General features: G+C 45.8%; 1 protein-coding gene across 1 annotated transcript in view; it reads left to right on the top strand.

Moving 5' to 3' along the window:
• MEGF9 (multiple EGF like domains 9) overlaps positions 1 to 21122 on the top strand; it is a 27024-nt gene extending 5902 nt beyond the window's left edge. The window contains exons 3-6 of the mRNA XM_085320069.1: positions 6780 to 6919; positions 10778 to 10921; positions 11861 to 12133; positions 15958 to 21122. Of these exons, the coding sequence (XP_085176195.1) occupies positions 6780 to 6919; positions 10778 to 10921; positions 11861 to 12133; positions 15958 to 16412 (1012 nt within the window). The 3' untranslated portion in view covers positions 16413 to 21122. The remainder of the gene's footprint in view (positions 1 to 6779; positions 6920 to 10777; positions 10922 to 11860; positions 12134 to 15957) is intronic.
• The last annotated feature ends 4154 nt before the right edge of the window (positions 21123 to 25276 follow it).

Here is a 25276-nt window from a genome sequence, read left to right on the forward strand (position 1 = left end):
GTGCCGCCTGGTTTGGGGGGCTCTCGCTGGGTGCCTCCGTTTCCCCGTAGGGAGRCGGGCGGCAGGGAGCTGCCGCGCTGCTGGGTTTGGTTCGCGTGCCGCGGCGAGCGCCGGACCCTCCGCTGGCCCTTCCTCGCGGCTCACTCGGCTCGTGCGCGGTYGGTGCTGCGGGCCSGGCCCGGGTCACGTTAGGGAGATGRCTAGTCACTCGTTTCTGTTTAAAAAAAAATAAAATAAATGGTAGTGCGTGCGTATGAACGCCACGGACGAAGCCRTGTCGGGCAGATCGCGGGCGTTTTCTGGTGGTCGGAAGCACAGGCGCGTTTGGGTCGAGCTTTCCTTGGGGCAGGGAGGGTCCCCTGGGTGCTCAAGGTGGTGACTGCAGATGAGACACCCCAAGTTCCTTCTGCCTCCCTGATAGTGGAGGTTATYTGAGGGAAGCGGTTCTCATTTTGCATCCAGAAAACCCTCATTTTTGCTTGGCCTTGCTCACCTGAGGAGGTCAGGCCTGGACAGCCCGACTCCCCGGGGACTTCTTTAAAAGAAAGAAACCTTTCCCCTCYGTTTTAAGAAGGCTCTGCTCGGTTTTACAGGCTGGCTGAGCGCGAGCGGTGGTTCACTACCTCCAAGCAACRCCTCGCCAGCATCGCTCGGCAGAGGACAGCGTGTTTTTGTATTGGAAGTTGTTGTATGTGGACATCACAAACGCAGCTGAATACCTTGCTGGAGCATATTTTTCTACGTGCCTCAATTATCTAAAAATCTATTTTATCCTCGTCAGCTCTCCGCCTCTCCTCCCCGGCGAGCGGGTCGGTGTTGTACCCGCTCGCCTCGGGCACAGCAGCAGCCGGAGGGAGACGGTTGCCATCTCCCCTCCGACCACCGCGGCTTCTCAGAAATCCTGTTGTTCTGCTGATGTTTTTTCCAACGGGCTTCACCGTTCCTGTGTTGTCTCTCGTGGATGCGTCGCTCCACGAAACCCCCCTCCCGCCCCCCGAAGAAATTTGGGATGACTCTTCAGCTCCCGCGGCCGCGTTTTTGGATTTGTAGGAGAGCCGGTTTGCAGCCGACRGGGCGCTCCCGAAGGCTGCTGTCCGGCGGGTCGTCCTGCGGCCCGTCTCGCCGTCGCCGCCGAGGGACGCTGCGGGGAGCGGGCCCCGCGCCGGCCGGCCGTCATGGCCCTTTGACATTTGCAGACTGGCCTTTGAGAGCCGCGAAGCGTCCCGGCTCCGTCGAGGGATGCCGTGGGAGCGGACCGTGTCCCCCGGCGCGAAGCGAGGAATGCGGCGCACAAAGGCCCAATGTTTGCGGCGATAAAGCCGCGCTTCTTCTGCCCTCCACAAAAGCCGCTCTTGGCGGGCCGGCCTCGTGGGCGCGGGGCTTCTCCCGCCGGCCCACGGGAAGCGCCCTTGAGTTAGGGCTTCTTCGAAAGCGTTTTGACGTCTAGCGGCTTTAGCGGGAGCGAGGCCGAGAACCGTGCGCCGTGGGCTGCTTCTGCTCTGCCTTTCCCCACGTGGTAATGCTCAGCTTGATTCCCCCCACCCCTCTAGGTCCATTAAGGCATGGGTTATGAGGGCTCTCGCGTGGCTCGGTTTGCTTGTGGTGAGCRTTAGTGGTGCTGGTTTGCCATGAAAAAGGCTTGGAACATTTTAGTTTTCAAATGGTAACTTTTCTACGGGCAATTTGAGGTTGCTCAGTGAATGTAGTAGCGACGTTGCCCCCAGCTACCGGATCCTGTCAGACATCAGAGCAAATCCGTACAAAAGGAGTCCTGCTCTCTAGAAAAGTRTACCATTTTTAGCGACATCTCTTTAAAATCCTCCTAAGCTTTTGCAGCATCCTTTTGTCTTATTCCATCAAAGTGTGACAAAGCCTTTTCATAAGGGTGGTTTTACAGATGTTCGTGGTTCAGTAAGGCATTTTTCCTCATTCATGTGGAGCTCTGTCGTTGCTGTTAATTGTGTATGTTACAGGAACACCTCCAGGCCCTGCTCTGATGAGTGATGTGCACATCTTTCATAAGAGATTTATGGTCGTCATTGGCAAGGCGGCGGCTGCGAGGGGAAAGGTGCGCAGGCAGGTGAAGCTCGAGGCGCCCCTGGGTTTGGAGAGTAGCCCTCGCTTTCCTCGTTTTGCAGTGCAGGGTCCTCTCCTTGCTCACTAATCGTATGGAGTTGTCCTTCCAAAATCCCAGTAGGTTTGATGAAGGTAATCACCTTTTGCTAAAGTACTCTTTCTCCAAATCCCTCCTTTTCTTACTCTGCAAAATCTTGCCAATTTTGTACAAAAAGCATGTTGAAGGGGAAAGCTGGATGCTSTACTATTTTGGCCAGCTCTGGCTTGCTCAGGCAGCCCCTGTCCTCTCAATGGCAGCTGGGCATCCAGGTTCTTCTGGCAGCTGGGAAAATACTCAAAATGAATTTCTCCCTTCCTTCTTCCTTGGAGGATTAAAAAAAAAAAAAGCCATTAGAGCTTGCTAAAGGTTCTCTGTTACACTATTATACTACGCACAGCATGTCTCCAAACAACCCTTAAGGCTATGGTCTTCTGTCTTCCCATCCATCCATCTTGTATCTGTCATGTCCCCTCTAGCTTAAGGATGTTTCTGTAGAAGAGGACTGGAGACCCATAGCATTGCTCCACAGATGCAACTGCACGTTGTACTCTGGCTCAACCAGACAGATATTTTAATGTTTTTTTTTTTTTTCCTTGCACTGGAGCCTCCAGTTCCTGTGCCGCTGGGTGCTGAGCGGTGCAACCGAGCCTCCAAGCAGAGCCCATCATGTTGATGTTTCTTTTCTGCCCGTCAGACCTGGCAGAAAATTATCTGTGTGATGCTCTGCAGCTTCAGGCCAGGGACGAGGCAGGATTGTGGAAGTGTTACCTGTTCTTCAYGCTCTGCTCTTGTGAGATTTCCAGATAGGGTTGTTAAAACTAACCACAATCCTCCTGCTTCACAATAGCCATAGTAATGCATTGAGGAGGGTCTCAGTTGTCTCCTCCTAACTTTTGTAGCTGCAGATCTGCACTCCCATGGAAAATCCCACTGTGGGGAACGTTTTGTTGCCATTTGTGATGTGAATTGCTTTGAGAATCATGGGATTTCCTGCATCTTATGGCTGTTTCCCCTTTGGTAGAATAAGAGGTGRCTGTAAAAGGTGGAAATGAAATCAGGTTGGCTTTTGCAGATCTCTTTTGGGGTGTAGGGTACTACCCCCAAATGTTTTATTTACAACCCCCTGCAGTGCCTGTTTTCCTAGTTTTTGACTCCTTGATCCCTCCCCATCCCGTAAGGATGTCCCCTTGCCCATTTGTGTTCCTCTGCTTCTCCTGCCCTGTCTTCTCCATGGAGGTCCCTTGCTGTTCCCCAGCACATCCTGAAAACCTCTTCTCCATGCCCAGGGTTGTACAGGATACCCTGGTGCACGGCCAGCTGCACACCCTGGCTGTGGCATGCTGCCTGGAGGTCAGATCCTGCCTGCCAGCAGGTGCTGTCTGGCCCCTGGCTGTTGGCTCGAAGCAGCAAGAAAGTGTCTTCAAAGCCATCATGTGAAGCCCGAGGGCAGAGTCCAGCCAGGCAAGTGGATCCCTGAGCTCTTTTGGGGCCTTTGAGGTCCCCAAACTGGCCTATAGCCCTCCCCACTGAAGGGTTTAGATGAATCTGAGAGTTGGATCCGAGCCTTGCACGTGGTCTGCCTCTATCCCAGTGGGCTGCTCAATTGCTGCCTGGTCCTTCTGCCAGGATCTCTCTCTCTCTCTGTTGGGTTTTTTAATCATTAGGAAACGTATATAAAGTTGATGAATGACGTGATGGTGCTATACACTACCTACAAAGTCTTTAAAGTAAGTATATTCGTAAAATATAATAGAAATGAAGGCTGGCAGCAGACCTCTGTTACCAGAAGCTTGTTTTTGTCCCAGCACATCCCTCCATCAGTTCTTGTGCGAGAGCTTAAAAAAAGAAAAAAAAAAGAAAAAAAAAAAGAAAAAGAAAAAAAGACTGGCTCCAGGAGAGTTAATAATCATCTGAAATGGAGTTGAGCAATTGATGTTGCTGCATCAAAATATTTCCCTCCTCCCTTTCCCTTCCCTTCTCCCCCTCCACTTCCCCCCAAAAAAGAAATTCCTGGCTTAAACTCAAAATGCAGTTCAGTTCTCGCTGTGCAAGTATTAAACTGTGGGTCTTTTCTTTCAAGTTTCTGGATTTTTATGGGCACAATCAGTCTGTTAACAGGACTTTTTTTGTGGTTTCAATGCATTTATATCATTGACCTTTGCTTTAAAAAGTGTCTAACAGTCTTTACTGGACTGGAGCTATGAAAAGGGATGTTGTAAGGGGACTTTATTCTATAGAAGCAGTGACCACAGGCAAAGCTTTATATTTGCTGAGTGATTTAATTCTTGCACATGCAGAACTTGGCTCTGTGCCATATGTAACATGTTGAGAAAAGGTCTGCCTGAGAGGCTTTAAAACCAAACTTTCCAAAACCGTTTTTTTAATAGCTTTCTTTCCTGTTATTTTTAAGCTAACAAGTAAAATTAAGGGACGCTGCCCCAAATTGCTGCCTTGAATTCTAGCAGAGTCACAGGGGGAATAAGCCTCTTCTTTTAAAACCAAAGTAGGAGTCTAGATGGAAGGATGCCAGTCGGGAAGAGCAGAAGGGTGTCATTAAAATTAAGGCTTGATTGAGAGCACAAGAGAGATTAAAAAGGGGCACTTGGACTCCGAGGAGGAAGCCTGGGAGGGGGAAGGTTGCACAGCCTTAATGCCTGCTCCTATAAACTCCTGTTCATACGACATTCCCCAAAGATGTTTTCACTCTAAATATTAGCTGTGGGCAGAACTGCATTCCTCACCTGGGGCTTTTTTGTAGTGCCCCAAGTTTGCACTCTGGAAATATCCACTCTCCRTAAGAAAATCAACTCCAAATACACTAGGATTAGTTGCTTTCCCCGTATTAGCTCTGCCCATCTCCTGCTTACAGGAATATCTGTCCCTTGCTCTGTCTTTCAAATACTGGTCAGTAGTTGTCAGGAGCAAACAAAACCTGATTTTTATTTGATCCAGTTTTAAACACTATGACAGCGTTTTGATTAATGTTAGGTCTTGTGAAAAGCTTTTCTGAGAGTCAAGCGTATTGAACTGCTTAACAGCATCCCTTTAAATTCTGCATCTGCCTGCTGCAATTCCTGATAATGGTCTGGAGAGCACTGAAACGTTATATTTCTTTCTCTTTCTTGTAACCAGTCCTTCAAATATGTCTGAAATTCTTATTCTGAATGTATTTAATTGTATAGCCTCTTGGGCTAAGCTTTGTATTTTGCTATGCCTTTGAGTGTTTCCTTTTTCTTTGGCAAGCAAACGAACAGAAATACTAAATTATGTTAATTTTTAACAGAAGCAATCTCTTCCCCAAACATTGCAAACTAGTGCATTTTAATTAAAAACAACACATAAACAGTGCATCGAGCCATTTGGAGCCTCAGCTTCTATTAGGTTTAATCAACAGCTTTTTCTAGGGGCTTTCAGAAGCAAATGGTGCCTCGCCTGCTCTTCCCCAGGCGGAGCGGCGCAGAACGACGGATCGTCTTTGTGCAGGCACCCCGAATGCTGAAATACTGAATTTAAAAAGCACGTGAGGTTAGCCTGGGGCGGGGTAGGTGCTTGCCAGGGGTGAGCTGGTGGGTTGTTGCTCTGCCAGTCTCACCTGGCTGGTCGGTTGTGCGGAGTGTTTTCTAGGGAAGTGCTGTAGGGTTGATGGTGAAGAAAGTTTTATCTGTTACTGTGACTTCTCTGAGAATTAGGCCTAAATACTGCTTGTGTTTAAAGCTCCTTAGGAAAGCGATAGGCTCCTAAGCCTCTACAGGGAGGCTGGCATGGAAAGCCAAGGGTTTTCTTGGCTTTTTATAGACTTCTGGTGTTTGATCATGTCAGTTAACGTGAGTGCGTGCGATTTGAACAGCGCTAAGCTCCATCCTCGGTGTGGGCAGACTCGGCACCCCACTAAACAGGCTACTGGCTGTGGTTAGCTGTAGYGGAAACTGCCTGGGACGGGAAAGCCCTCTCCGTCTTTCCCTGCCTTCCTTGGGTAGGAGAAGTGGGCTGGAGCGAGGCAGGTTTGCCTGGAAGGCCACGGTGCAGCAGCCGGGCAGCCCCTCTTCCAGAAACCGATGCGGGACGTCCTAAATACGCCCACGGAGGCAAAGCGGAGGGAGTACCGGGTGGCAAAAGCCTCCCCGAGGCGAAACCCGACCGCRACACCTGAGCCGCTGCGCCAGCTCTCGGGAGAGCCGCGGCTGGCCGGGAAAGCAGGTGGCAGGCTGGAAGTCATCTGTTTGCCCCCCGAATTGGGAGGTGCTGCTCAGCACCRTGCCAGAGGGGAGGTGGTTCTCCACGCAGGTGCTCTTTTGTCCTTCAAGCGTGGTGATCGTGGGTGTCCGAGCCTCCTGCGGGGCCCTGTGACCACCGCAGATGCTTGCAGAAACTGGAACCGCAGAGGGCTATCAGGAGTAGCTGCCAAGGACTACGGGATGGGGATGGCTTCAGGCCACAGTTTGCAAAGCRACTGATGCTTTCTGGTGCCCAACTGGGGATGCTGAAAGGGCACTTGGTTTGTGAGGGATGGCAGCTCAGCCCTCACAACTCCCTGTCACTCTTTGGAAATCGTTGCCCATGTGTTGCACAGAGCTGTGAGTAAGACCAAAACAGCAACTGCGGGTTTTTACTTTGGATGTTGCAGAGCACGTTTCCATTTCATCATGTCTTTTTCTCTGTGCAGAGATGGACAGTGCCAGTGTAAAGTTGGTGTGACGGACCTGAAGTGTGACCGGTGTAGTGATGGATACTACAGGTTTAACGAAACCACCTGCGAGCCATGCCAGTGCAATAACCGGTCCCAAACCTGCGATGCAGTAACAGGTAACAACATCCCACTTGTGATATTGGTGGGGGCAAGCTTTGCCTGGCTCCCCTCTCTCTAGTTTCTACTGTTTTCCTTCAGCAGACTTCCATTCTCACTCTGTTTATCCACATCTTTATGGCCTGAGCACTCCAAATCTTTACCTTCAACTCCTGAGATAAAAAGGGTAAAGCTGGAGCTGGTCCTCTTCTCCATAAAGCCAGTACAGGCTTCGTTATTGACTACTCAGGCGGCAGTGCTGAGCCTTCACCCTACAGTTGACTCTTGGAAATGAGTGCTCCGTTGTTCTCTGCCCTTGCRCAAACACACAACACGAGCTCTTAAGGAGCTTTTGTTTAACTGCTGTTTACCTGGAAACATATACTGTACTGGCACAGCTCTAAGGTGACTGTTATTGCCACAGATAACATGATCAGTGCTAGGAAAAACCTGCAGTCCTTCATTAATATTCCCCACGTTTTATGAATTTGCCTTGTTCCTTTCCTTGAACATTTCTTCGACTTGTTTTCGCTCGTGCAGATGTTGAGGAAGTGCAAATATTGAAGCGCCTGTACTCGAACAGCTCACGAGAAGGCAGGGAGAARACAAAATTGCTTTCCCATCTCCACTGATGGGAGAAACTCCAGAGGAGCAATGTTAGGTGACTGCCTGGCCCATCCCCACTTAGCTACAAAACTCACACTTTAAAATTCAAATTCTCATCAAAGTGTAGAAGGTGGAATGTAATTCTCTAATATCTTATCCAGGAGCTTAGAAAGAAGTAATAATTTCAAAAATTTTGCAGGTTATTTTCATGCCTGGAAAAGAGGCAGAGCTAATTGCATATGGTATTTCTAGGCAAGTTCTGCACTAGTTCTGCCAGTGCATTTGCAGCAATGGCTTGTGGGGCTGCAGTGAAGGTTTTGCCCAGCAAATGCCCTGGTCCTGTGCAGCAAAGCATGAATCTGGGGAATCTGGGAAGCAGCAGACACCAAAACTGCACTCCTTGAGGATGAATTACTGCATGTATTCCTGTGCTGAACTTGAAGCGTGTGCTTATTTCCCACTAATATCAAAGGAGATAAGATTGTGCCTAAAGCTATGTACACAGCAACTGTTTGGTTGATTTGGAGCTGGGTGTGTGGGTTTTTGTGAAGGTGTAAGATAATCTGCTCTTCCCTCTTCTCCCCCGATCTTCCTCTGTCTCTTGATAAAATACCAGCCAAGACCTTGCCTCCGCGATGGAGCTGCTTAGACAGCCCTTCTGCTGGGACCATCCAGTGCCGGCTGCAGCATCGCAAAACAAGCCYCTTTCCAGTTAATGACCTGTCGTTGATTAGAGAAAAATCTTTCCTTCCCTCTCTACCTCTTTTCCTCTGTCTGTTTTGTTGCTGCCAGGAAGGAAGGAAAAAAAAAAAMMACACAACCTTCCTCCCCAACATCATAGAACAGTCAATAAAAATCAGATYCGCTGCCTAATAAGCAGCACAGGGCTCTCGGCCTGACCTAGAGACCGCACTGCGTGTGACCCCTCCGGGTTTGTACCGACCGACTGCCGTCTTTGTCAGATTTTCAAGGTTTCTTTTGCATTAATGCTGTTCTTTGGGCTCCCTCTGGCGGCTTCGTGACCGTCTCTGCACAGCYTCCCTCAGCTGTAGTTACGTCCGGGAGGAATAGTTAAAGTTACTGGGCTGGGAACTGGGCAGCCAGGAGCTTCCCAGGCGAGAGTGCTTCCTCCCACCCTCGTACCCCGCGTTGTATCCGTGCGTGAGCGTGGCCRCGTCTGCCTAGCTGGGGTACCGGGAGGTTTCATCGTTCCTGAGGGCATTATTGGAATGGGAAGGCCTGTGAATTATTAAGGCTTTCCACAGTGATACCTGATTGAAGCCCAGAGCGTGCTGTGCCTGGCCGAGCGACTTGCTGACTCACTGGAGATGCAGCCATTTTGCAGGGCTGGGGTACCCGGACGCAAGCAATTTCCGCTGATGGGAGAGACATTGGTCCTCAAWTGATCAAAGCTGCACATGTGTAATTCCAGATTTACACTGCCATTAATGCTTGAGAGCACAATTCAAGAGCCCCTCAGTGCTGAGCAGGCATGTTGGCTCTCCCCGAGCGGGTCAGCCTGGGGCTTCCTGGTGAAGTAGCTGATGGATGGTTGCAATTTAAGAAACAGAGAATGGAAGATAATTTTTCCCTGTAACACAGACGTCTCTGCCCCAAAACTAGCAGCTCGTTTCTGACGGGCTGTTGAGGGAAGAGCAAACGTTGCGTGGGAGCTGAAGCTGGGTGTGTGTCCTCAGTCACCCTCTGAACGGGGGAACCAGCAGCTTCCCAAAAGCTTCTGCTGCTGCCGCCAGGGTTTTTTTCTTCTGTTGGAGCGAGGGTCGGCTGGAAGGACGCGCCAGGCTTGTTCAGCTGCGGTTACTGCTGTGAAAAGATGAGTGGGAGCTATGCAGTGTGTTGGATGTGGCTGGTGTTCAACCTGTTCCAGCATTAAGAAGGAAATCTACTGTTTATTTAGCAGTCTCAGCAYTAACCCAGTTCAGGGTTTTGTACGTGTGGTTAATGTTGATATGAGACTTTTTCATGCTCTGCAGCACTGCCAGCTTAGCTCTGTGAATCTCCTTTCTGGGCTTAAACGTGCAGTAAATAAACTGCTCTGTGCCACTCCGGTTTGTTATAAGGTGGCTGCTGCCTTTTCAGAGTCTTGTACTTGGGATTTAATCAAATAAGCCCTCCTCAGGTCACTGCCACCTCGGCGAGGAGGCAACTGAATTACAGGATGTTCTTGATGGATGAGCTTTTGGTAGAGGCTGCGTTTTTATAACTGGGAAGATTTTTTCTTTTTTCGTTCACAATACTATCAAAATGCAATTAAGAGGGCCATTAGGACACAGGCTCTGCTGAGACATAGCCCATCAGTTTTCTGATTCAGGGGCTTCCCTAGGAAGGAGATGTGGCTCACGTGAACCCCCATTTATCATCTGTTCCTCCGGGGAAGGTCAGCAATTGCTGCTGGCCTGTGCCTGCAGCAAATGTCTCTCCTGTGATGAGTATAGCGGAGCTGAAGCCATGCTCTGTGGGATGGAGCTGTCTGCCCCCAGAGCAGCAYGGTGACATTTATTTCCCCCCGAACACCAGATCTGTGATGTAGGAGTAAGTTGCTCACAAAAAGGGACAGAGTATTTCTACTGCTCATGTGCTAGTGTGGTTATAAGCCATTCCCCAAACTGTGCTGTTTGTCTTTAGGAGCTGTTTTTTTCTTTTTCTTTTTTTCTTTTTTTTTTTTTTTGAAAACTATTGAGTCTTGCTCTGGTGAAGGGGTCAAAGCTGCAGCATAGCCTGGTGAGACGCCTCCATGCAGTGGAGCAGAGGTAGCCGCTTCAGGGACCTGTGTTGTGCTGCTAGGATGACACGGAGAAGAAACCAGGACTCATCTACAYGCCCCTTGTGATCCTTGTGGGGTTCAATCCATCATTCTGCCTGCTCGCTATCAGGGAACCCTTCGGGTGGGGGATCTGAAGTATCAGGATCCCCTTTCACCAGCACAAATACAAACTCTTACTTGGGGACAGTTTGATGTTGATAATGTGTTTCCCTGTGCTGCTTTTTAAAGTGATGAGCTATGGGTATTGCTGCTGGGACTATGTATTTTTCCTGTTACATATGTGTGGGGTGAGGGGGCAGGGGGACAACTATCAGAAGGTCAGAAGAGGCCAGGAATGGTGCCAGCATTGCGTCTTAGCCGGGGGATATCCAAAATCACCAGCGAACTCTGCTAATTGAGAACGCTGCAGGTATATTCTTGCTCCAAATGTTCTGCTCTAGTTACTGCTGCCGAATGGACTGCTTGTGCTCCGTTTTCCCTTCCCTAGGCACCTGCCTGGATTGCCAAGAAAACACCAAGGGGAAGCACTGCGAGCAGTGCAAGGAGGGTTTCTATAGCAGCGCCCTTCCCGGCCCAGCCTGCCGTCACTGCCCGTGTTCAACTGTAGCATCCACTGGCACCTGCCAAATAAGTAAGGTGTTCGTTTTGGTTTCATTCTTCATCTAATTAAAGTAGCTCTTTTCAATGCATTTCAGAAGTAAATTCTATTCAGAGTGGGTCATCCTAGTGAGTTAATCTATAGTCCGTGAATCTCCCTTTCATGGGCACTGGGGCATCTAACTGGAAGAAACGCATGCTAAGAGGAGAATATAATGCATTTGTAGTGTTTTACTGGTGCTTGTGATGGTGAGAGGAGCCATGAAGTGGGGAGCTGCAGAGCGCTTCACTGAAGACTGCGGCTGCTTGCCAAGGCAGATCTGTCACCTTTGCAAAAGTTTTGCAAAGGYATTTGCAAAGGCAGCTCAGCTGAGCTTGTGGCAACTGGGAGATTCAGGAGATGCGCAACAGCTCCATGTAACCTTTCGTGCCTCTGTGGGCCCTGCTCTGAACATCTGCATGGGACTCAAACAGGGACCCATCCCGTCTTCCAGCTATATTTTGATGTAACCAAGAAGAGAAACTGTATCTGGAATAAACATATGTAAGATTTATTTTGATAATCTCTCCATCAGTTTTGCAACTGATCCTTCTTTGGCTTCATATAGTCCATAAAGTTTTGTAGGTTGCTGACATCCCTGATCCAGTTCCAGCTGTTTGCTGAAATTGGCTGTTTGAGATGGAAATGTTCTGAAGTAATAATCTGTTTGCCTAGCAACGTGCTAAGCATGCTCTGTGGTGCTAGTACTAGGAATTAGAAACCTCCAAACCCCCCTTTTTTTCCCCTAGAAACAGAAAATACTGCAGTTTAAAAATCTATACTTTCAGATTAATCTTTAGTTTGWTTAATACCCTATGGTGGCTGATTTTTTCATACTGACTTAAGGTCAGATTGCACAGAGCAAATCCTGCAGCGGGTTTTTCTCTGTGAAGTGCTATAGAAGCTCCCTATTGTGTTTCCTGTGTTGTTTAGGGTCCGGCGATGCTGCCCCAACGTGTGACAGATGCAAAGCTGGATACACGGGCCCCAACTGCAACCAGTGCGACAACGGCTACTACAACTCCGACAGCATCTGCGTGAGATGTAGGTGCAACGGGAATGTGGACCCAGCCCAGTCACCTCGGGTGTGCRAGCCGGACAGCGGGGAGTGCATCGGCTGCCTGTACCACACTGCCGGCTTTCATTGCGAGGAGTGTCAGGAGGGCTACAGCAGGGACCCCGAGGGAACCAACTGCACCAAGAAAGGTAAAAACGCTCTTCAAACCAGTGTCGGAGCTTGCGGTGCGGATCAGATGGGCACAAGCTACCTGGAGGCGGGGGAAAAGAATATGGTTAATTGTYTGAGGAATATTTTGCAGTTGAAGGTCAAGCAGCTTTAAAGTCTGCCAAGGTAAATAGAGAGACTTAGCCTTCTGAAAGGGCCAGTTCAAGATGATGTCCAGGAAAGACTTCCCYGTAGGCAATTTCTTAGACTTGTAAAGCTTTATCTTCTGTTAACAGAAGCCAAGTGCAGCCTACAATGAAATGAGCAGCAGCGATACTTCTAACATGCTGTTTGCCCTTGGCGAATACCTCTTGACAGACAGTTTCTTATACAGGTCAAGACAGTGCCCTGCAAAGAAATCTCCACTGTCTTGCCAGTGGGAAAGTACCTGGAAAATATCCTTTCTCTTGGAAAACTTTTCCATTTTGGCACATACAGGTTTTATATTCATTTGGCCTGTAGTACAGGAAGCAAAACCAGACCATAATGACATGTTGGTGCCTTCTGGCCTTGAAATCTGTGATTGAGAGAGTCAGCTTGGTAACTACCCTGCTTCCCAAACTGTAGCAGGCAACTCTGGGGAATGAGCTGAAAAACAAAAAGTATTTGCTATACATGTAAATGTAGGTTTTTGCGAGGAGATGATCATCTTGATGTATATGTCATCTCCTCTGTGCGAGGAGATGATCAATACAAAAAAGTTGAATACTCATTAGCTGTAACTTTACAGTTACAGGGCTGAAAATGGCATTTTTGCTTTGGCTCATCCATTACCTCCCTCTGCACAGCTCTGTCTTTGAGCAAAGAAGTATACAGCCTTGCTCCATTAAAATCCATATGCACAACTTTGCTTGTATGCTTGCAGTTTTCACCACTTGTTTTATTTTAAATGACATTGTTATAGTCACTTCCTGATACAGGAAAAGATTCTCCTCTTTCTCAGGGMCTGGGATGTGTGCTCCTATAGATTTCTTGTTTCCTTGATACCTGCTTTTTCTCTTTCTTGTTAGGTGGTTAAAAAGACTTAGTTTTTTTCTGTTTTCTTACATGTGGTTTGTCTAAAAACTGAGATGCTGATGTACTATATATTAGTTAATTTTAGGTTAAGATTTTCATAAACCATTAATGCATTTGAGTAGCCTAGTGTTGAGTGGCTTCTAGAGTGAGATCATTACCAGATCTGCAGATGGAAACGTTAGGGTTTAAATCTCTATTAAGTAGTAGTGGTGGATAAAAGACAGCATGCCTTGTATAGCCCAGGGAAAGTTAAAGCCAACCTCAAGTATCTGCAGGGACTGTTCAGGGTCAAAGCTGGCCACAATTTTGATGCTTTCAAGGCTAGTTGACAGAGTACTCAACAGACATGCAGGATGACCAAAGTCAGCGTTTTTGACCTYGGTTGGATGGTATTCCCACCTCAATGGTGAGGCATAATGGAGATGGACKTAGTGCTGCAGCATGGCACTGTGCCACCCAGCAGAGTGTTGCAGCCTTCCCCAAGTGCTGCTGGAGGTAGCCTGGCTTCTACCATTACATAACATATAAGAAGTGATGCAGAGACTCAGGTTTAATCAAGCAGCTGGAGATGAGGCTCATGTCAGAGCTGTCAAAGCAGGTCATTGAAAGAACAGCTGCCACACTTGAGCAGTTCTGGGACATCTGGAGGACTGGCAGAGCCCTGGTGAGTAGCACTAGGCATATTGTTGTCTCACGGCACAAAAGCAATGGTCTGCAGTCAGGATGCGGCACTGGCTCCCCATGATGCTGTGCTCTGCTCCAGGAAATGTTTTTACCCACGTTCTCCTTGCCAGAACTTTGCTGATGCTGGCTTATAAATAAAACCCAGAACAGTCCTGTTTCCTTGCTGGTGAATCAGGCATTGTCTCTATTCTCCCCACCACCCCCACYTTCCCCCCCAATTATAGCTACTGGTATGGTTTGCCAAGAATTCAGTACTGATGAAGGAATTTGGAAAGGATAACTGAATTTCTCATGCCCTTCTCCAAGAGTGATATCCAGGAATCTCTTGCTCCTGTCACATTGCTTCCTACTGTTAAATTTTGCCTGTTATCCCACAGAAAAAATGTCTTCTGGCACTCAGCATCCTGAGTATCCTTATCAACCTAATTCAGGAYGTGCGGAGAAAAGAGAAGTTGCTCCAGGGAGGGACTCTAGGGAGCAGGAGTCTTAATTAGGTGTGTGACGCCTCCTCCGGAAGAGTTGCTTTCTCCATTGCCTGAACTGGGAGCCCAACAGCCCAAAGCTAATCTCCGTGAGTTCCCCCAAGGGCCTGTGGCAAAAGGCATGCAGGATATTCACAGCTGCTCTTGCCGTTGGAGATGCAACTCTGCAAAATAAATCCTTCAGAAGTAACTCTGTTCTGTGGTCATAATTAGCAGAAGCTCTCTCCAGAAGAGCTGGATCAATCAGCACCATCAACTATAATTGCTACAGCTGTAAGTGGGTGTAAAATGAAGGTGCATTTCTGATAGCAGAATGAGAAAAGGAAGACAGTGGGAAAGGTGGACTAGAGAGTTGTATGGAGCAATGGGTGTCAAGTACACATTGGTTGATTGTAGATTCAACTTCCAGAGGGCTCCTGCTGCATTAAATTGAGTACCTAAAATAGATAAGGTAATTCCTGTGAAGAAAACACTGTATTATAAGTGCATATTTGAAAATATCTAGCTTTCTGAGGCCTGGAGCTCAACAGCTTGAAGAAGGGTTAGTCATTTTGCACTGATAAAGAGTATTAAAAGTCACATAATGATGCTTTGGAAGCATATGGGGATCCCATGGGTTAACTAGTTGCTGACTGCTAGATCTGAAAAGGGAGTTATCTGATGTCCGCTGGAAGAGTGGGAGGTTCTTGGCTATACTGTGGTAGGGAACAGGTTGATGAAGAAGAAAGAGCTGGTGATACAGTCTTGCAGTTCTGATGTTCTCATCCCTTGTGTGTGGACGTGTACCATCAGCTGAAACCAAGACAGGATTCAATCTAGTGTCTGCTGTTTTCAAATGTTCCATGAGAAAGAAAACCACAGGCTTTTTTGCTGTGATTCAGCTACCTTCTGCCTCTGGCTATACAGACTTGGGCTTTCCGTGAGTTTTGTGCATGACTTCATTCGAAGGCAGAACTATTTTCCTCTTCTTTCTGGAGCAGTGTAAATATTGAAAGCCAGTAATAAACCACTGGGATGGCAGAATGCTAATGGTTCATTGTTTGTAACTTGGCCTTTGATCWTCTTGTACAGGTAAGGCAGAAACAATCCCATGTTGCGACTGTAAATCCTATGTCTAATGTAGTGTGAAAGGTGTAAGCTCCTGGTGTCTCAGTACCCTCCTGGCCTGACTGTGCAGCCCATGTAGACGACAAGTGAAGCCCTGGCTTCATTAGACTCAGTCTGAACTCTTGCTGAGCTCGTGGAGCACAGTTTTCATGTACTGAATAGGAGCTGGACTGAGTGACTTGCATTCATCATCAGCTCATGTATCCATCTCTGAACCTTGGCTAGCATGCCTGTCTGTCCATCACTAGATTTTAGATAATACTTATCCATCCATCACCAGGTTTTCACGGGAACTCTGCAGTCAGCAAGTACTTAGCACACAGAATTATGTTAAAAAAAAAAAAAAGGCTGACTATTTTTTTTAAATTATTTTGAGAAAATCCACCTTTAACAGTGTAGGTTTAATTGCCATAACAACTGAGAAATAAATGCTAAATCTTGYATTTCTGTGTTTGGTTCCAGCTTATTGTATTTTTTTATTGATTGTGATTTTTGTTTGTTTGTTTATTTTGCAGAAGTCACTCTTGGCCCAGAAACAACAGAGTTTATAACCTCTGCTCCGAATGCCAGCAGGGCAACATCATTTTCAACTGCAGTGATAAACAGTACGTTGTCACCAACAACTATACAGACTATATTTCCTATAAGTTCCTCTGACAATAGTACTTCTGCTTTCGCAGATGTTTCATGGACTCAGTTTAACATAATTATTTTGACAGTTATCATCATAGTTGTTGTCCTACTAATGGGCTTTGTGGGAGCTGTCTATATGTACCGTGAGTATCAAAACAGAAAACTTAATGCTCCTTTTTGGACCATTGAACTCAAAGAGGACAACATCAGTTTTAGCAGTTATCATGACAGCATACCCAATGCTGATGTTTCAGGCCTGTTGGAAGATGATGGGAATGAAGTTGCACCAAACGGACAGCTAACTCTGACAACTCCCATGCACAATTATAAAGCCTAAAAGAAGAAGCAATCCAGCTATTCCAAAGTTGGCTTAAAAAAATTGCAGGGCTTGTTGAAGGGGTATCGGGATCTGTGTGAAGGCTCCAAGCAAAGGAATTTGCTCTTCAGATACTCTTATGCTGGGCATGCTGTAGCTTGCAGGTGAACAGAAAAAAAAAAAGTGTAGTACATCCGATCTGAATTTCAGGTAATGTGGTGAAATGTGTTCAGTTTCTTGTTCTCCATAAATATCCATAGAATTCACTGTTAAGGATTTAAAATTATGCTGATCTTAAAATATATTTTTTTATGAAGAGGTGGTGGGGTGTAGAAAGCAATACCCCATGATTAATCACAAGCTACTTGACTTCCAGCCAACCTAACGCTTATGCCTGCATCCTTTATTTTGAAAAGTACGTTGTGAATTAACGATGAATTTTCAGGAATTAGACTTTTGTAAAGACTTCATATTAGTTCTTGATATGAATTTGCTTGAAAAGGGAGGAGGAAAAAGAAATCACTGACTACCAAGAGGCAAGTAGAGGAGAAAGTTATACACTTGAACAAAAGTCACCATTATCAGTTTCCACTGAGCTGGGAAATGGGAAAAAAATACCATGAAAATCATGGAGTTAGGGAAGAGGCTATGCTTTTCTCTTTCTGAGTACTTTTACATGGTGGTGATGCTATTAAAACATAGGAATCCATTTTTTTTTTCTAGCAGGGGTTGATGAACTTGTATAGTTTCTGTGCAAGGGAAGATGACAAGACATCTCAGGGTTGCCATGTAAAAATAAAAGCTAGGCTTAATATCCTACCCTGATAGAAATGATGTTCTGTATATAGAATGTAATATATCTTCTTGGAATTGTATTTGTAATTATTTGTAAAAAAGACAAACAACCAAAAAAAACCCAACAACAAAATCATGACCCCTTCCAACTCCCTATTCCCCAAGTCATATTTTATCATCTGGTTTTAATTGTACAGCGGTTAGTGGCGTTGTTTAAAAAGAAAAAATGAGGATTGTTTAAAATACTGTAAATTAGATGGCAATATTGTTGGAGCTGGGACTCTGGCAAGCACCCACTGCTTGAAGCTTTTCTTCTCATGTCACTGAATAATTTTTTAGAGAAAATGTGAGTGCTCCCTACTTGCATCTGTCAACTTTCCCCATTCCTTTAAAAACACAGTATATACCAGTCTCACCATGACGAGGCCCTAGTAGGTGTCCAACAATCCGATGTACGGTTCTGTTGTTTGCTTTTAAATCTTAAAGAAATGCAAATACTGTCATGAATGCATTATTGCTGAGGTCCTGATCTTGATGCCCAGGCTTTTCTGAAGCAGCCGCTCCTGATGCGAGCGAATGTCATTGCCATCTCTTCTGCACTTACATGGTGACAGGGAGACTTGCTGGAGGGCTGAGTGTGGCCTCGTGGCTTCCCTCGAAGGCAAAAATTTTTGCAAAGGCAAAAATCTCCTGCATTTCAGTGGAACTGGGGTTTCGGAGCACAGCTTGCAGAAGCTGATCTGYGTTTCAGATTTCTAAGCTTAAAAGCTAAAAGTACATGGATACTGTTAGGAAATTTATGCTTAAAAGTTCATGTAGCACAAGACAGTATGTGGGGAAATTAGCTGTCAAAAAAAAACGTATTGGGGGCTATGGTTTTATGAAATCCCCCAACTTCTGTGGGAGGCTGGTGGATTGTTGGCAAAGGGAGAAGAACTAAAGGCAGCACAGCACAAGGGAGGGTGCACCTGGGCCACCGGGTGCCTTGCTGGCACCTGGCACCTGTGTGGGGCCTCGAGGGAGTGCTGTACCCTCCCTGTGCTGGGGAACCACCAGAGTAGCACAGTCTCAGAGGGTCAGTCCCATGAAAATCATACCATTACATTTAAGCAGGATGTGCAACAAATACTTTGCATAACTCATGGCCAACCTCAGAACTAAAGCTGTGTTGCTGTATGTGTTGGCGCTTTGCAAGCAATTAATGCTGAGGATAAATGAAGTACCTGCTAAAGATYGGCAGGAGCTGACTGATGCATCCTCAGATCCAGGCACAAATAAATATTTCTCAAGTGGAAGATGAGAAATGGTAGGAAGAATGTGGCGATTATTTATTTGCTTTCCAGTGCTGTGTGGAGGCATTTCTTATGAATGGAGACTTTTGGGGAAAGGGGAGCAAGTGCTGTAAATACAAGCAAAAGAGATCATTTCTGCCTCAAAGAAGTTGCTGCTTGATGTAAAGATGAGGCACAGTAAGTAAGGAAAATAGCTGAGGAAGGGCAAGGRAGATGGTGAGAGCAGGATGTGATATTGCATATAGGCCTGAGCCAAATGCTATTAGACCCCATGGAAAGACTCCCATTGCTTGCTGTGGGCCTGGGTTGGTCCCATGGTATGGTCCCATGGTTGCAGGTAATTAATTGGGCTGAAGTCATTTAGAGCAATGTTAGTTTTAGTTATAAAATGCAGGAAGAATGCAGAAGAGAATTGGGATATTGCTATTCCTTGAGTTACTCATCAGGCTTTCAAAGAGCAGATTTTGACAATATAGAGAATTTCCTAAAAAAATAAATCATTTGGCAGTACTCAGTGATACATGTGCTCTGAGTCCCTTCATGGGGTAAGGAAGTGTAATTTAGAAACTGCTAGCTTCAGAGGATAACGCTAGTGAGAAAAGTGAAGCGTGGATTGCTCACTCTGTTTCCAAAATACTTCAGTAGGGCTTTTCATCTCTGTAACAATATACTTCCTCAAATTTTGGAAAGACTGTAGGCTACTTCGTAATGGGAATAGGCTTGGATTCTCTCATTGCAGAAACATTGACTCTCTGCAAAACTGGAGCATGAGTTCAGATGCTGAGCCCTCCTATTCCATGCCTAAAGCAGAAAGAGATGTTCTCTCATCTGGGCTGCTTCTGAACTATAACTTCTGAGTTATTGTAAACGCTTCATGTTTGAGTCCTGGATTTGGAAAGAGGAGGAGGCCAGGATGCCCTGCAGTCAGTCTGCAAGGGAGGGCAGTAAGGCCGTGCTGTTGTCAACTGGTTGCACATCTAGATGAAGGTATCAATGATGGAAAGCTCGGAGAGATCCAGCTGCCCAGACTGCCCTGATCTGCACAGCTGAGGAAAGTACAGGATGTTCTCTAGCAGGCACTGGAACTATTGCAAAGATACTGCACTGGGACAATCCTTCTCAGATGGCAAAATGACTCATCCAGAAAAGCACAAGCATCTCCACCCAACCAGGCCTTTTGCTTAAAGAACTCTTGCAAAAAAGAGGTGAATGCCTCAGCAAAGAAACAACAAACAGCTGTATGTTTGACCTTGTCTGGTGATCTAAGATTAAGCCCTGCTTGCTGCTGCCATCAATCATGCAGCCATCACCTGGGCGTCAGAGGAAGTGAAGAAGAAGCTGAGCTAGTTGTATCTCCTGGCATCACTCCTCGGAGTGTGGAGCCAGGGTACCAAAGGCTGTGGCTGTTCCACCAGGACTGCTGACCTGCCATGTGTTACAACTTGTGAAGCTTCCCAGATGCTGATGTTTGCCCCTATGCCAGGCTGGAATAAACACATGTAAACTGGAAGCAGRCTTGCTGAGCTCCACTGGAGCCCAACTCAGAAACTATCAAGAGAAGAGGAAGACACCTAGGTTACTCGTAGGGCTGATGTGGCAATACTGATACATGTAGTTTCCTGGAAGGGCCACCACACATCACCTTCTGAAAGTGCATACTGCTGTCTGGCTGTGGCARTGTGGCTGTTCCGGAGCAGGATATTCAGTGGCAGGACATTGTAGCTGTAGAGCATGGAGAAGGTATGGAAAGGTAGGATAGGGCTGGATGAGGGTAGCATACCAGCATGCAAAACATGATCCTTAGGGTCATGGGAGCTGTGCAGACCCAGCTGGTCTGGATGGGATGAGTTAAGTTCCACAGTCAAGTAACTGAAGGCAAGAGGATAACAGATTAAGGGGAAAAGCAATGATGTGGCAAAGGCATGGGGGCAGCCTGTCTGGCTTACAACTAAGGAGAGCATTTGGTAAGCACAAAGTGCAACAGACATGCAAAAACATGATTGGGTTAGTGTGAATAGACTATTTTAAATCTTACGAACCACTGTAACTAGAAATAACTGCATGAAGCACTGGCCCTGGGGAGTTGTCGTGAGATGTCATCCATGGGAATGGTAATTCCCTTGGATCAGGCTGAACAAACTTAGCACATTGGAAGCTATTTATGAAACAGGAAGGGACGTGTTCAGCATCCTTTGGGCATCCTGGTCCAGTTAACCACTGATAAACAGCATTTTTATCCTAATATTACATGCAATGTGTATGTGGTAAAAAGTTTCTGCAGTCGCCTTTAAATAAAGGATATAAAATAGAATACTAAAAATACATTTCTCTTTAAAATGAAGTTTTAAAATGAGCTCCCACAAGACTCTGCTATTTATGTGTCAGAGAATTAGATTAAAATAAGAAAAATGTGGGCCTTAAAAYTGTACTTGCTCCCAACTGAAACCCATCAGTCTTACTACACATCCAAATAAGGCGTCTCCTAAGCATATGCTATGCTTACAAATGCATTTCTAAAAAAAAAGTGTATGATTTGAATATATGTCAGAATTTATACAGAAGAATGTTATTTAAAATGAATAAAAATAAATGTATATAATTTGTATCTATGCCACRTGGATTTTTGTGTTTATTTTTTGTTCATTAAAGGTCAGTAGAAGTTTTTGCATTGATAGCAATCAGAGCTGAATTGAGACCTAAAGCATTGAGTCTGATCTCATCCCAGTAATGACATTTGTTCCAAGAGAATTATTCCTTCATTATACCCATGTATGTGAGATGAGAACCATGGCCTAAAAATGTTTTTAACATCAGATACTCGWAAGTACAGCTGACATTGTGTCAGATAATCCATCTAAAAAATGAGCCCTATGACCTCTTGTGTCTGTGTATTAACCATTCCAGCTTTCAGCTAGTTTCATCAGTATGTTTGGTAGCTAGACAGTCAATGGGTATTTCCCCATTATTGTGTGTARTAGTCACATAGACATATTTTGTCAGAGATGTATGCAATCATTAAAAAGTGAAACCTACAGAGCAAATCTAGAAAGGGTTATTGTATCGCGTTTTTCTTCATGACCACATTTGGTCTTTCAAAGGAAATTTATGTTCATCAGATACTCTGAAATCTGTATCTGCGGTATCAGTTATTTTGAAAGTTCTGGTAACATCTAAACATCAAAGAGGCCTCTGAAAAACTTACTTTTTGTTCCCCCATTTGTCAGGGTTAGGAAATTAATTTGAATTCTTGGTGCAGAAGTAAATTCCAAATGCTAAGGTTTGTCTTTCCTGCTGGATGTTATATGTAACTCTTGGCTCCTATTAAATTGCTTAAAGAGAGGTAAGTTGGCATAAATGAAGTGGGTCCTAAAACTAAATGTTCTGTAGAAGCAAGGGCCACACTACTGAAATTCCAGGGTCTTTTGATACCTGATTYGCATTAGCAAAGCAGTTTGATAGTATATCACTTCAGTTAGGAGGAATTTTGCTCTGAACTGTAACAGGAGTAGGTGGTTGCTGAATTGGGTCCCCAGTATAGGGACTAGAGAACAGGACAGCAAGTAGGACCCAGGCTCAGCAGATAGTGAGAATCATCCTCCTAGTGCCACCATCATGCTTCAGCCCCAGAGGAGCAGGCAGCAGGCTTCCATCCCGTTCCTGTGAGTTTGTGGTCAGCTCATCCATACCACTGCCCACACCACAAGTATTTCTTCTTTCTAGGCACTCTTTAGTATTTTGCCTCTGATGTGCTAAGGATCTCAAACTGCCTTGGAAAGAGCCATTTCAATATGGCTTGCTAGTACAAGGATTTAGCATAATCTCCCTAAATGTATTACTAATTAAGATAAGGTTAAACAACATTAATCTGATTATCAGGAAGCAAGTTGTTAACTGCTTCAAAACAGTATGTTTCCCTACCCTTCCTGTCCCTCACAGTTCCTTGGTGCTGCTGCAGATTTTAAAACACTGGACTGTGGTAGGACATGGAAGTTTTCAATCACGTGTGTGTTACACAAAGCAATGAACTCCACAGTGAAGGTCTGGCTGCTTTCATTTAGGTAACACGTGGGGACCTGCTGCATGTTCTGCAGGGACAGAGATGCTGGACCAGCCCATAGCATACAGTAAATAATTTGTCCTGTACTTATGGCTGCCTGGTGCTGATTTAATGGCATGTGTCAAATATGTAATACGTATTTGTAACATTAATCAATAATAAACTGATATCCCCCTTTCACTAAGTAGACTGACAGTCATTTTAAGAAGGTCTCCCTTGTAAACATGTGAAGTCACAAGTTTCCGCCTCAGACTGGCTGATCAGATCCTGGCACCATATGGCAGACCTGATTTTGGAAACTTAATTGCAGCTCAGCAGAAGGTGAGGCCACTGCAAAAGGGGACTCAGTCACACAAGGTAACAAATGCCTGTCAAAGGCCATGGGGAAGTTGAAGGGACTGAGCATCTCTTAGGCCCCAAAAGCAAAGCATCAGGCACATCCAGCTAGACAGGAGAAGAGATTAAGAGCTTAGCTGTACTAAGTAGTGCCTGGCATTTCCTTTCAATTTGGAGCAGTCCCAGCTGCTCCATGATGCACTTGTACACATTAAATTGAAAGACAGAGCTGGGAAGCCCATGGTAACCGTATGTATCCAGTGATTGCAAACCACAGCCTAATGCCTRCCACCACCAATCTATGGCATTTTATAGACCTCCAGCCTTCATYGCCTTTGAATAAAGATTAAAACCACGTCGCAGGTATGTGGAGAGAATGGAGTTAACAGGGCAATATGACAATTYGGAATAACAAAGCTGTAAAATTACCTTGGTCTGTGGTCTCATCCCAGCCCTTATCAGTGGCCTATTTCTTGGCCAGGTAAGAACTCCCTTGAGATATCCCAGACAAGGACTGTGAATGAAATCTGACACACTCAGTCCTGAAAGGGAAACCAGATCTAACACTTAAAACACCTGGTCAATCCTGCATGTGTGAGCCAGGCAATTGTCTCCATCTGAAATGAAGTTTCTTTATGTTACAGCTAACACTGAGAATAAGAAACTGAAAGCATGTTCTTACTTACTATTAATGCTCAGAGTGACAGAAGGTAGTGGTAGTAATGTGGATTTTCCTGCTCTTTATTTGGCTGGCCTGGCAGAAGCAGACAAATCCATTTCCTTTTCGCTGAGGATCAGTTGTATCCTCTGACCCACAAGCAGCAGGCACAATGCTCTGGTGTTTGCGTTGTAAATACTGAAGAAGGGGATTTCAGTCCTGCACAAAGTTTCAAACAATGAATTAAAAAGTTGGGGATAAGTGTYATATTTTGAAAAGCAAAGCAAACTCTGGGTCTGGTGTTCCACCTACTTGTTCTGTGCAGTTACAACTTATACCACATCAGGGGCACGTTGCCATACGTGAGTGACGGAAAGTACTCTCCACTAACTGAAAGGTCAGAGATAGTAATATATATTAGGGCATGATGAAAAATTAGAGAAATGATGACAGTATTTAATCTAGCATTTTTGAATGTCAGTGTTCTGAAATGTTCAAATGTCAACATGGGAAAATAATTGCATTTTCTTTTGGAAAAAATGGGAGTGTTGCAATAGTTGTGGCGTATTTTTATTTGTACTAATCAAACAGCTTCAATACATGACAAATTTTGACAGCAGTTGGTTGCCATGATTTTTACCCTTGTCAGTTAAATATAATAGTGAATAGAATTTGAAACTAAGGCATAAATATTTTCTTCTTAGTCTTTAATATTAATGTAATCTGGATTACTGCTTTACAGCATTTATTTTACTAATCAGTAGTGCTGTTAATCTCTTGGCACCTTTCTTTGCTTTTTCATGTATTTCTCTCAATATTTGTTTTGCCTTTTTCTTTTCACTCTCTAGAAATGTTACTTCATTTAGTATTGATGAAATCTCTGGTATCTCTTACTTCTTAGTGTTTTCACTTGATTGGCCTAAGCTTCTAATAAAGCCTTATCTTTTTTAAAAAAGTAAAAATAACCTGACTTCTTTTAACTGAGATGATTTCTTATGTCTGTATTTTCACTTTTGACAAGCACTATCTTACTCCACTTGTAGCCAGTCGCAATAATGATTGTTTTTCTGTGCTGCTTTTGAGGTACATTTTGGCCATCTTTGCTATTTCCACTGACTTGTACGCCTCTCTTGCATGAAATATTAGCTAGTGGTGTCCATTTGCCTCTCCGCACCGTATCTATCATCCCTCATTTGTCAGCGAGACCATTGCAGGCCCAGATCAGCCTGCAGCGCGCGCTGCTAGGGGTTGGATTTCCACACAAGCACCCTGAGCGTGCCTGCAGAGGCGCAGGAGCTGCATGGCTGGCACAGACCATGTCTCCAGGTCCCTGCAGTGCGGGATCCTGAGCACCATCCCATGGAGGGGAGGGGGGTCTCTCACAGACTAACGGTGGGTTTTCTTCTCTCCCTAGGGGACACAACGGGGTTCRATCCTGCATCAGCGCTCTGCRCTCCRACGTGAGTGGGCTCTTGGGGCAGGGGATCTGTCCTGCCCCTGCCMGCCTTGGTGCTGGCTTGCCATGCYCCCGCCCCAGTGCCCCCACTCCCTTGGACAAGCCCCATCCCCCTTCCCACCAGCCCTTTGCTCGTTCCCCCCCTTCCCTCCGCCTGTGCTTCCCAGAGGGCCTGATGTTGGCTTGGCCCCCGCTGAGGACATGGAAACAATTAGCTCCAGTGGATCYGCCTGGCCTAGCAGGAGCCTGGGGCCCAGCAGAGCCCGACAAAAGCCTCTTCCCAAAGTCCTG

Source organism: Rhea americana, unplaced genomic scaffold (assembly GCF_003343005.1).
Source record: "Rhea americana isolate MKP2758 unplaced genomic scaffold, rheAme1 scaffold_61, whole genome shotgun sequence".
Lineage (NCBI taxonomy): Eukaryota > Metazoa > Chordata > Aves > Rheiformes > Rheidae > Rhea > Rhea americana.